This window comes from Nannospalax galili, unplaced genomic scaffold (assembly GCF_000622305.1).
Source record: "Nannospalax galili isolate Female #2095 unplaced genomic scaffold, S.galili_v1.0 scaffold220, whole genome shotgun sequence".
NCBI classification, from domain to species: domain Eukaryota; kingdom Metazoa; phylum Chordata; class Mammalia; order Rodentia; family Spalacidae; genus Nannospalax; species Nannospalax galili.
The window spans coordinates 757,161-770,386 of NW_008347891.1; the positions used below are offsets into that span (position 1 = coordinate 757,161).

At 43.5% G+C, this 13,226-nt stretch overlaps 1 protein-coding gene across 2 annotated transcripts in view; it reads right to left on the bottom strand.

Moving 5' to 3' along the window:
- Positions 1-13,226, bottom strand: part of Dner (delta/notch like EGF repeat containing) — a 384,891-nt gene that overhangs the window by 176,796 nt on the left and 194,869 nt on the right. For both annotated transcript variants that reach the window (XM_008844457.3, XM_029568995.1), the window contains exon 5: positions 11,633-11,778. In XM_008844457.3, coding sequence (XP_008842679.1) covers positions 11,633-11,778 — 146 coding nt within the window. The remainder of the gene's footprint in view (positions 1-11,632; positions 11,779-13,226) is intronic.

Here is a 13,226-nt window from a genome sequence, read left to right on the forward strand (position 1 = left end):
CAATACTTAAGCCATTGAATGAAATCATCTTTAAACTACGTGTATACAAAGTATATATGAGACACAATGAATCTCCTATTTAGACTTGAGTCTCATCCCCAAGTTATCTCATTATGTATATGTGAACATTCCAATGTTCCTGAAACACACACACACACACACACACACACACACACACACACACACACACCCTCCCCTCCCTCCGATGCCAAATTCCAAACTCCAAACCATTTGTGGTCACAGCATTTGGGGTAAATGATACTCAACTTGTGAATCCCTACAATGGAATATTATTCAGCCACATAAAGGAATGAGGTACAGCAGGGTGAACTGGGAAAGATTATAGTGAGTGAAAGAAGCCAGAGACAAAGGGTCCATGTGATACAATTCCATTTAAAACCTCCAGAATAGACATATCCATGGAGACAGGGGCAGAGTGCGGGTTGCTAGGGAGTGGGGAAAGGGAGAAACAGACAGCACTTGATGGGCATGGGGCTTTATCTTGGAGGGATGAAAGACTTTGAAACTAGACAAAGGCAATGGCCCAAGGAAATCAATGTGCTTATGGCCACTACATTAACAATTCATGGGTTTCGAATTTCACCTCAGTTGTAAAGAATTTCAAGTGCCTCTGCCTGACACTGTCAGACATCACTTGTCTCAGCAGGCTCCAAGCCCTTTTCCTTGCAACTCTCTGTCTCCCTTGATTCCATCTCTCCAAGGTCTTAATCCATTTCTCACATCCCTCCTACCCAGTCTACCAGACTCCATTTCCCCCATGGCCTAGTTCAGCACAACACACATTCTGCCCTAGAAGAAAAGCCCTTGTCCCGCCTGGGCTTCCATTCCACATTGTCTCTCCCCTCAAAACCAAACTCATCAAAACTGCAAGCCACCCCGGTTGTCAGCTCTCCCTTGGTCCTTGTGAGCTGCTGTTTTCTTCTCCCCATCCTGTCTTCCCTGAAGCTTGACCCAGAGGGAATTCTCAGGTATCTCCTTGGAGGAAATTCCAGGTAGAGCCCAGGAAGTAAGGCCAGTTTCCTGAAAGGCAGTTGCTTTGTTCTTTGTTCCTGTCTAGAAAGCTTCCAGAAGTGTTTAACTAAAAAGCTGATGTTAAGCACCTTGGAAGCTTTCCATCATCTTAATTGGCTAGCTTTTTAACAGAGCTTCAGGGAGCATTCAATTTATTCCCCGACGGACACCACCCCCATCATGGCTACTGGTAGCAGAGGCTAGGAGAAAAAGTGCCCGCTGAGTGTCAGGGAAACCAGTCTGCTGCCTCAGGATGGGCAAAGGGCAGGGAAAGACCAAGGAGCAAAGATGGAGAAAGCATCTGATCAGCTTTCAGTGAACTGATGCAAAGCTGATCCCAAGAAGCTATTCAAAGAATGACCAAAAAGGAGGCCCAGGTCCACAGCATGGTTTTCAAGGTCAGTCAGAGAAAACATTGACATTGCCAAAATCAACTTGAGATGTTTAGAAAAACAGATTAAAACAAAAGGGCTGGAAAAAGATCTAGTCACATTCTCAAAATGTCATTTCCAGAGCTTCAGGGCAGGGCATCCCTGTGGCCCTTTCAAGGAGGTCCCAAGGTCAAAGGCAGTCTACAATAGCATTGAGTGTCTTTTTCCATAGTGACATTGGCACTGAAAATATAAGAACGGTGGTGAGGAAAAGGTACCCATCCCTTCACAGAAGCAGTGCTCCAATTTCATCACAGGTCTGGGAGCCTCACCATCATCCGGGAGAAACTAACAGGGGACAGTGTCAGGTCCACTAGAATGTTCTCCATGAAAAACTGAGGCTACAATGCTGTTACCGCCTTCAAGCATGCATCTTAACTTTTTGCTAGAGCAAGAAGTGTGCAAGGGACACACCTTAAAGCCACCAAGGTCCTTGAGCTTACACACTTAAGTGCCATTTTCCCTTAAAAGAATAGTAAAAGACCAACCATAGTTACTCAAACCTGGCTATTTGCAAACATTTTCTTTCAAATGATCAAAGTCAGCCTGTCACCTTGGGGACAATAACCAACAGTTTTTGTTGTCAGAGATAAAAATATGGACTTTCAAGAACAGATTAGAGTTCTGGAAAAAAATTTTTCTCGTTCATTAGGACCTTGACAGATTCCTAATACTTAAACACTTTTCTCATAAGATTGGTGGTGACATTAATCACAGACGTGATTTTTTTTTATGTTATATCATAAAACAGATCAGCATTTGTAAGCTCTACTTAACTCAGCGCTGCAGTATTCCCATGTGACTGATGGGAGATACCACAAACCCCATTCATAGGCAAAATACTTGTACACAGACCAGCAGATTGTCATAAAACAGAAGGCAAAAGTTTATTGATATAGCTTCATATCTCATCCACATTCAATTAACCTTTAAGAACACACCACTTGTCAAGTCTTGTAGTAGTTTCAAGAATATCTGCAATTATTGAAAAGGCTATTAAAACTTTTCTCCTTTTTCCAACTAAATGTCTGCATGAGACTGAATTTCTTCCCAGACCTCAACCAAAACACATTGTGACAGATTGGATGTAAAAGCAAATGTAAAACTCCAGCTGCCTTCTTTTAAGCCAGACCTTGAGGAGCTCAGTAAAACAAAAACAACGTCAGTTTTTTTGTTGTTTTGAGAACTACAGCTATTTTTCATTTTGAAAGTGTTGTTTGTGTTGACATGTGATAAGTTTATTAATTTAATGAACTAATAAGTTTTCCTCCATCTGTTTCATATAGTAAGCATCAATAGATATAATGCACCCAACAAAAGCTTTCTGGGGTCTTCACTCAAGAGTGTAATGGCGTTCTAAGACCCAAAAAAACTACAAACTTCTGATAGGTGGTGCCCAGCAGTAAATAAAATACTAACTTGGCACCCAGTGGGCATTTTCAAGTGAGTCTGCAACTCAGCAGACAGAAGTGGGTCAAGTTCGAGAGAAAAGCCCCATGGAAGGCCTGTGCGGTCTTGCCTTTGTTCTGTGGGACCAGCAGATCTCCACTACAGACATGTGCTGCATCATTCTGGGATTTTTGGGGTTTTGTTTGTTTCATTTTGCCTTGTTGGTTCTGTCTTGCTTTGTTTTGTTTTTTACACAAGAGCTTGCTATGTAGCCCAAGCTGGCCTCCAACTCTCCACCATCCTCCCTCTACCTCCCAAGCATTAAGATTCTAAGTGTACTCCACCACTCCCAGCTTCCACAATGACATTTTGGTCATGTAGACTGCATGATGGTAGCATCATGGTCCATAAAACTGTGTCACTTATTGATATTAAAGCTATCTTCTAGACCGGCAAGATGGCTCAAGGTAAAGGCACTTGCTGTCAAGCCTGGTAACTTCCACTGGAATCTACATGGTACAAGGAGAGAACCAACTCTTGCAAGTTGCCCTCTGACCTCCACAAGCAGGCAATAGCATATGCCCACCTCCCCCAAACCCTCACACAAATAAATAATAAATAAATGTAATTTTTTGCTTCTATTTTTTGAGATAGGGTCTCCCTGTAGCTCCAGCTGGCCTAGAACTCTCTATGTAGACCGGACTGGCCTCAGTCTTACAGAGATCTGCTGGTCTCTGCCTCCTGAGTACCGGGATCAAAGGCATGAGTCACTGTGACCAGTGGATTTTTTAAAAAGCTGTCTTCACAGCCAAGCATAGTGGTATGTTCCTGTAATCCCAGTACCTAGCAGGCAGAGGCAGAAGGATTGTCCTCAAGTTCAAGGCAAGTCTGGACTACACAGTAGATCCAGGTGATCTAGGGCTAGTAAGGCCTTACCTTAGGATAAAAAAATAAAATAAATAAAATAAATAAATAAATAAATAAATAAATAATAAGGCTGCCTTTGTTCATGTAAGCCCTCTGTGATGTTCTGATGTTCCAATCATCTAACACATCCCTCAGAACATATTGTACTGTTAAGTGGTACATGACTGTCAACACCGTGAAGATGGCCTCCAATGCTACCTGCCATGTGAACACATTGGAAGCAAATGCCAGAGCCTGCTGGTGGTTCATTTCCATTTCAACAGCATCTTCTAACAGAAACATTCTCAGACACAAGTAAATAATCACTGGGGGGAGCCACCAACACTACAGCTTGAACAGAGTAAATGTTTAGAATCTAAGATAAGATCAGAGATAGAATGGGACCGTTTCCTAACTGACTCTAAATGTCTGATTTCATCACCTTCTGGGAGCACAGATGAGTCCACTGATATGTGGAGCACACTTGGAGCTGGGAAGATGCAGAGCACAGAAGAACATGGCATGAAAACAGTCGAGGGGTTTCCCTTCAGAATCTGAAAGACGTCTCAAACTGCCTCAACTGTCACTGAACAGAGTTGTAACTAGAGGCTGTAACTAGAGGATGATGTTTGGGGACATGAGATGAGGGTCAGGTTCAAGGACCTCCAGTGCCAGTGGTGGGACTTGAAGTAGGAGGCAAGCAGGGATCGTGCCTGTGTCCTCACGAAGAGCAAATAAGGACCTCAACTGTGTCCTCCCAGTGCTTGGTTAGGATGGGGCTCTCTGCCTGACACAGGCTCTGAGTTCAGAACAGGAAGTCTCAGGGAATGGAAGTTCGGAAGAATAAATGAATCTTCCCAGAGGACAAGTGGATTAACCCCCAGAGCAACTCTGGGAACAAGACTGTTCTCAGTCCCCAAGGAGGGGAGATAATACAACGGTAGGAATGCCCTCCAGGAACACCAGCCATTTCTTCCCAGGAGGATATGCAGCTCACTGACTTAGAGACTGCAAAATAGGGCCGAAGATTCAGTACTTCAGGGAGAGCAGGCCCACCAGACCCCACAAAGAGGTTTTTCATCTCTTGGGCATAAAAGTTTAGTCAGCACTTTATTGCTGTATTTGTTGCTTTAGTGCTGAATTAGGGGCTGTGGAGATGGCTCAGTTGATAAAGAGGAGCTAAGTTCCAATTCCCAGCATCCACATTAAAAAGCTGGGCTCTATAGTACACACCTGGAATCCCAGCATGCAGCAGACAGAAATGGGGATCCCTGGGGCTTGCTAGCTAGGCAATCTAGCCAAATAGGGGAGCTCCAGATTCAGTGAGAGCCCCAACTCAAAAGTAAGGGAGAGTGATTAAGGAAGACACCCAACATCAACCTCTGGCCTCTACCTGTGCATATACACACAGGCATGTGGACATGGACATGCACATGTACACACAGATATGAACATGTACACATATATACAAAGTTAGGAATTAAATCCAAGAACTCCAGTTATGTCTCCAACACAGTCTGAAACGAGCATGTCTTCGAAAACCCTTACATTGTAGCACATGGAGTGCAAATCATTTATTTTCTCACTTTACTAGAGACCAAGTAGAGAATTGAGGCCATGATGTGATACATGCTTTGAAAAATCATGGAGAAGATCTGTGACTTCCCTGAGCCTGTCTGAGAAGCCATGAGAACACCACCCTCAATGCCCTACTTACTATCTGTGGTCCCCAGGCCCACAGCCGTGGCATCTCTGCACCATACCTCGGGTGCCCTGCTTCATACCCCCAGGGTCAGGCCATGCAGTTTGACAAGATCCTCACGTGATTTCTGTGCACACGAAAGCTCGAGAAATGCCAAGTTGAAAAGCCATAATCAAGGCAAAACCAAGAGAACAGAGTACCTGGATTTCCTCATAAGCAGTAACTTAACATGAGAACACAGAGCAGGGAATGCTGCCAGCTGCCACCTGAATATCTACAGAGAAAACTGGAATGGTAGCTGTCTTAGCTTTCTATTGCTGGGATGAAAATACTGACCAAACCAACTTGGGGAGGAAAGGGTTTATTTGGCTTACAGCACAGTTCATCACCAAGGGAAGCCAAGGTAGGATCTCCGAGCAGGAACCTAGAGGCAGAAACTGAAGCACAGATCATGGAGGAATGATGCTTACTGGTTTGCTCTCCTGGTCTGTGCTTAGTCTGCTTTCTTATACAACACAGGCCCATCTGCCCAAGGGTGGCACCACCCATAATCAGCTGGGCCCTCCCACATCATTCAACATTCATGAAAATGCCCCACAGACATGGCCACAGGCCAATCTAATGGAGGAAATTCCTCAGCTGAGGTTCCCTCCACCTGGGTGTGTCAAGTTGACAACTGAAGCTGTCCAGCACAGTGGCACATGTCTATAATCTCAGCACTTGGGGCTGGAGAAACCAGGAATTCAAAGTCATCCTCAGCTACACAGTGAGTTCAAGGCCAACCTGAGTTACATGAGACCCAGACCCACCCCCAAATAAATAAATAAATAAATTTGAGAAAGAAAAAGACACAGAGAGAGAAAGATTGAGGCCTGTAGCAGGAGGAGCACAGGGGTTATATGGCCCAGACAGGAAGAGCCTTTTGGGCAAATGTCCAGAAACTTCTCTTCCAATCTGTCCTGCCTTCTCTATTAAAAATCAGCTCACAGGCCAGGAGCAGATGATTTAAATCTTGTCTTACACCTTGGTTTCCTTGGTGCTTAAAATCAAATATCTAGAGAAACCTTTGAAAAGCACCTTCCACTCTAAATTCTATGACCCTCAACATGTCAGCCAATGATATAATCCTCACCCTAATGTATTTGGAATGCCACTGGCTTGCCACAACGTCTCTGCGATTGTTAATCCCAGAAGATACATTTCAACCTTCCACAAAACCTGGATGTCAGATAGAAACACTACTAGATGTCTGTCCTTTGGGATGTAATTTTAGAATCATCTTTAAATAATTTATAATAAATGGCTCAAACATGTTGCCATATTTTTGTGCAGGGAATGATACGATCATCCTTCTGTTCGAGGACATAAAAGGCAGAGATGGCTTTTTAATTACATTAGCACCAAGAGTTATAATTTAAACACAAGTCAATGAAATTTTAGGCAAGCTTCTCCCTGCCCATAAAAAAAGTGACAGCTGGGCCACATCTTTATGATCACTCTTGTTAATGTGTTTCTAATACTTATATTTTTATTATTCATAAAAGCACTTATTCTCAGAGGTCCAAAAGGCAGTCTATACACGTGAAACCTGAGAACTCACCTTCTTCCATTAGCAAATAAATGTTTCACAGGCACCTTCCTTTGGCCTTACGTCCAAAGCATCTACCCTCTGGCTCAAAAGGTATTTTTCTTCACTTTTTTGTTTTTTGGGTATGTACGTGCATGCGCACACATGTGTGCTTATGTGCGTGCAGGGACATGTGCATGCGTCTGGGTGCATGTGCATACGGAGGCTATAATCATGCCAGGCATCTTTCTCAATCACTCTCCACATTTTCTTTAGAGTCAAGGTCTCCCAGGGAACCTGGAGCTCACTAGCCAGAAAACCCCAAGAATCCTCCTGAGTCTGCCTCAACATCACTGGGACTCCAGGCACATACTAACACACCTAGCTTTCTATGTGGGTGCTATGGATCTGAACTCGAGTCCTCAATATTTGCATGGAAAGTCATCTTCCCAGCCCTGACTCAAAAGTTTTTAATGAGCCCTGTTATTAAGCTACTTAATCTAGAAAATAAGTATTTTGCCTCCACTCTCTTAGAATAAAGGGGGAATCTCTTTTCTTCTGTAATGTCACCTGTTAACTGGTTCATCAGACACATGTCACCCTTTATTCCACTCAGCACACACACACACACACACACACACACACACACACACACACACACACACAATCAAGGAGTCAGTCATCATACAGGTCGGAGCTGTTAGCCTGACAACCTTGGCAACAATGTTCAAAGAGAAAAAATATGGCCAAGAGTCAAGTTATTTGCATAAGAAAAAACAAAGATCAGCATCATCCCTTGCAACAAAGGAGCTTTCAAAAAATAAAGGACTGCTGTACTAGAAACACTTAAAAGGTCCCTCTAGGAGAGATGCAGCATCTAAGAAGGGTAGTTTCAGCCCCCTCGCAGCCGTCTATCAACTTGGAATTGAGAAATATCCCCTTACCAAAGTACATCTGACAGACAAGAAATGAGTTCCATTACCCAATGAGAGTGGTGTGGAAATAACAGAATTACTTTTATTTTGATAGATGATCTAATAAAATGATTAGAAACAATAACATTAAATCATCAAATACAGTTTTCTCTGTGCTGTGGAGTGGACTCTCACGTGGAGGGGAAGGGTTAGACTGTATGACTTCTCACTTGAGGGAACAATAAAAAGACACCATGACAGTGGCCTTCTGTTGCTGCAACTAGTCCTGTCCTGAAACTGTCCTGACAACATCCACAAAAAGCCACAGGACTCAGTTGACTCCGTCTTTCCATCCCCACTCCTTCCATAGCTAACTCAAGCTACGAGAGACATTTGTTTCCCAGATAACAGCACACCATGGGAAGGTCTTGAACAGACACAGTGAGCACATGCTTAGAATATTTAAGAGATAGCAGTAATAGTTCAGGGGCTGAGAAGACAGTTCAGTCTGTAAGGTGCTTGTGAGGATCTCAGGTCAGTCCCCAGAACCCATGTTTAAAAAAAAAAAAGTCAGTCACGGTGGCTCACACTTGTGATCTCAGAACTAGGGAAAGACAAGCAGATCCCTGGGGTTCACTGATCAGCAGCCTGGTTGAACCAGGGAGAGACCCTGTCTCAGAAAACAAAGTGTAACACGGGGTGTGGTGGCACACACCTTTAGTCCCAGCACTCAGGAGGCAGAGGCAGGCAGATCACTGTGACATCAAGGCCAAGCTGGTCTACAAAATGAGTTCCAGGTCAGCTGGGGCTACAGAGTGACCCTGTCTCAAAAAGACCAAAAACAACAACAACAAAAAAAACCCACAAAGTGTAGAGCAACTGAGGAAGACACCTAGGGTTAACACCTCTGGCCTACACACATACACACATGACTATGCATCCCACAAACACACAGGAACATGTACATGTACTTGTACACACACACACACACACACACACACACACACACACACACACACAGACACTGGCCCAGAATAGGTGAGTGGCCACAACATTCTTATATTTCTTCAAGGCATATGCAAAGCCAAGAGCAGCAGAGACTCTCTAATTGGCTGGTGCTGGAGGACCAGAGCTGAGAGAAGAGTTGGCCACAAGGTGCTGGAAGCTCTCCAGAGAAGTGTATGTCCCCAGAGTGGACTCTTCATCGGGGCTTTTAGCCTTTCCTTTTTAATGTTTGATAAAGTTTTCCAAATTACCTGTCCAGCTAAATGCCTAATTAGCCTTTCAATGAGTCTGAATCCAGACAGAGCCCCCTGGCTGGAGCTTCCTCAGAGAAGTCCCAGAGACTCTGCTTACGCACAACACATAGTCATTGCAATACCATGATGATTGTGTTCTAGGTTAAATATTTCCCCAAATGGTCAGCCATTGAACAAGGAGCTCAGAACTCAGCCTACCACTTCATCAGTCAATGACCTAGCTACACCACTGCAGGACAGATGTACAAAGGACTCTACACCCTAACACATAGATGCTTGCACAAATAAGTTTAGCATTGCTCTATTCACAACAGCCAGGAAATGTAATCAATCCAGATGTCTAATCAACAGATGAGTGGATAACAAACATGTGGTTCATCTATACAACAGAAACTTATTCAACCATAAAGAAAAATGAAATTGCAGAGAAATGGATGGAACTGGGAATTATAGTAAATGGGGTAATGGGTTCAGAAAGACAAAAAAAATGCATGATTTGGCTCACATGCTGATCCTAGTTTCTCATTTTATGTATGTGTGTTTGTGTGAGGACAAGTGTGGTCAGGAAACCTGAAAGGGAGTCGTAAGAGGAGGAAAGAGACTTTGAAGGAAAAGAACGAGGAGGATGATAGAACACGTTATGTGAATGTGAGAAGGGGAATATTGAAGGTGGGAGGGTGCCAGCAGGGAGCTGAAGAGGGGAGCAGGTAGGTAGACAGACCAATCGAAATTATATATATATGAAAATGTCCAAGAGAAACTTGTTACTTTATAGGCTAATCTTTAAAATAAGGTAAAATAAATATTTAAAATTTCCAGAGTAGCTGTACTCATTTGAGACTTTCTTCTTTTAGTGATATTTCCTTTTTCAGAACTAATCAGGCCTCAAAACAGTTCATTGGGAACAGTAAGGATGTTTGGAAAGGATCTGTGTACTTCTTCCCTACAGCCACAGGTCCATTTGGAAGGTCAGACAAGCACCATGCCTCACCCCTCTCTTCTGGGACCACTTTACCAAGTAGGTTCTGCGTGGCTTCCTGATCTTTGCTAAAGCTATATTACCCCAGCACTGACTGCTATGGAGGATCACGTCTTCTCCATAAAATCCAAGAGATCCCTCTTAGGAAAGGTAGCAGACTAGTCCAAAGGGGCAGAGATGGAAGACTGGAGGAGACAACGGCCAGGGTGGCTTTGTCACAACTGTGCCATCACACCTCACCCCCTGCTGCTCCACAATCTCTGTCCTCCCTCCTACTAAAGCTATGTTACCCCATATAATAGGGGTATAGCTTTGGTTCGGCTACCCTCACATCCATTTCTAAAGACGTACCAGAAATTACCATTCCCACTATTCTCTGGTTCCTGACCTCCACTATTCTCTGGTTTCTGCCTCCTCCAGAGAATCTTCCAGGAAAATGGCAGATATAAACAACAGCAACATTATACCTAAAACAGTAAAATCACATGAGAGCGTTTCCAACATTGGTTATATCAGTGAGCTCCACTGCCTTCGCTTGCCAAAGTTCACACCATTACCAAACACGCCAACATCCAACATTATCCAAGAAAATTTACCAATTCCTCCCTTACAAATCAATCTAAAGCAAATCACACTTTTGATTTTGATGTTGAGGACCTATTTTTGTTTAACAATTGCCCCAGCAGAAGTATGTGTATAATAGAGGAAAGTAAACAAAAGGTGCTAGAGACAGAAACAGGGACGTGAGAGGAATGGCTGCTCCCTAAAGGAACAGGCACCCTGGAAAGAGACACTATCACTCCTGTTAGGATCTTCAGCTAGAGCCTGGAGCCCATCTGCCCAAAAGGCTTGAAGTGATCCCTAGACTGGTAGAACATGCTCCCCAGGGTTCTTCCCTGGATTGACAGCTAGACTCCTGTCAGTAACCAGAAAGCAGGAGGAAGAAGACAAGCAGGCCTCTAACCCAAGCCCATGTGACCCTATGACGGCATGGTCCCTACAACTGTGGCCACTGAAGAAAATGGGAAAGGGGTCAGGTCCTCCACGGTGTTTACCATGCTGGCTCCATGAAGGTAAGATCTACCGAGCCAGCCCATTTGCCGCTGCCTCCTCTCCACACCTCTTTTTTCTCCTACTTCTGCAACTCTGTGATCCTCACTAGGCAAATATGAAGCCTGAGGAAGGAGTTCCCACTTCAACAGCCACCAGCTCTAAAATCTGAGAAGCACGTGGTGGTGCTGACCTCTGCCTTCCTTCATCTCTCTTGAGTCCACCACCAGGTATAATCTCTGTTTCACCCCAAAGCAAGAAGATCTATCTGTGAATAAAACTTATGCCAGTGGCTTTAAAAATCATATGGCATCATGCATCTTTATGCTACATACACACATACAAATACATACATGTTTAGTCACATACATGTATATTCACAAGCTACCAGGTGTCCTCTTACCTCTGATGGCCTCGTGGTACACAATCCTTTCCCTGAGCACTCGAAGTCATTTGCATGGCTGTCCCCAGGCACACAGGTGCTCACCTTCACCACCAGAGTTAAACGCAAAGCCACAATGGATTTACTGATGGAATCATTCACAAAACCTAAAAGAAAATAGGACAATACAAAACATAAAGAAAGCTTTACCAACACTCTCTCTATAAGAATGTGAGTTTTGTCTACACAGCATTCAATTCTGATGAGTAAGACAAAATACAATAATGTGAAGGAATAAATAAAGCACGTGGCTACTGTCCATTCTGAACTCAGGTGTTTAAGACGGACCATCTTCCCAAGCATCAAAGGAAATCACCAAGGGTGAAGAGGAGGAACATTAGGCCCTTCCATCATCATCTCAGACCCTGTGCTTTGCTCTTGCCCGTGTCCTCATGAGAGACACCCACCTCATTCTTAGAATTCAGTCCCCACATTTGAACCCTGGTCTTCTTTCACAGAACAAATGCACAAATTACCCAACGTTTCCTCCTCCTGGGAACTCTGGATAGTCACAAATTCTGGAACACTCCAAAAGTTCCACCTTTTCTCAGCCCAATCCAGCAGCTCTCATGATCCTCACAGGCAGGGAAGCAGGATGGGTGAGCAATCCATGTTGGGTTTGTTAATGAATGTGCACTTTATTCAGCTGACTTAATGGAGTCAATTCTACCCATCTAGTAAAAAAGGCAATTTGGGCTAACAAAATAGGATTAATTATAGCTCAATACTGAGTACACTGCTATTGATGTATTTATCATTAAATTACTTTCCTGTCTACTGCGCCCATTCACATATTAAGCGGCAATAGAGAAAACCTCTTCCACTCAGTTTAATTTGGGTTGCCTGCATGAACATGGGTGGGAGGTTATTTACTGGAGCATGGGCAACTTATCAGTGGTTATACTACTAAAGAAAGTGGTATCCCTTCCCCCAACCACCATTAACTATCAACAATCCCTCAGAAGGACCTTGTGAGCCCTTCCCATTTCCATGGTGAAATGTTGACCTGCTCAGCCTTGTGGAGATCTTATGCAGGTAACCAGAGCTGTAGTGAGTTCATGGCAACAGCCATGTCACATTCAGAAGACTCAATTTCCTAGCACTCCTCCCCAACTTCTCTTACATGATTTTTGCCCCTTCTTCCACAATGTTGCCTGAGCCTCGAAGGGGAGGGGTGACATAAATGTTCCATTTAGGGACAAGTTTTCCACAGGTACTTATTCTCTACACTTTGTCAAACTTTTTACTTCAAAGAAAAATATTACCAAAACTCATGAAAAGGACAAAGAATTTAATATAGAATTCTCAGTTTAGTCAAGAGTAAAATAAAGTTCAAGAGTTTCAACATTATAAAACCACATCCATATGTATTTTTATGGCTAAAGACTTTAGTACCAATGTGGCACCAGAAATCAGTGGTAAAAACAATACAACAGACAATCATTGATTTTAGGTCAGCTGAAATGAATTCCATTGCCAGGGAAAAAAAAGAAGTATATCTGAATCCCTTCCTCACATTACATGGAAAATAAAAGCAAAGCGGAAATTTGGAAAA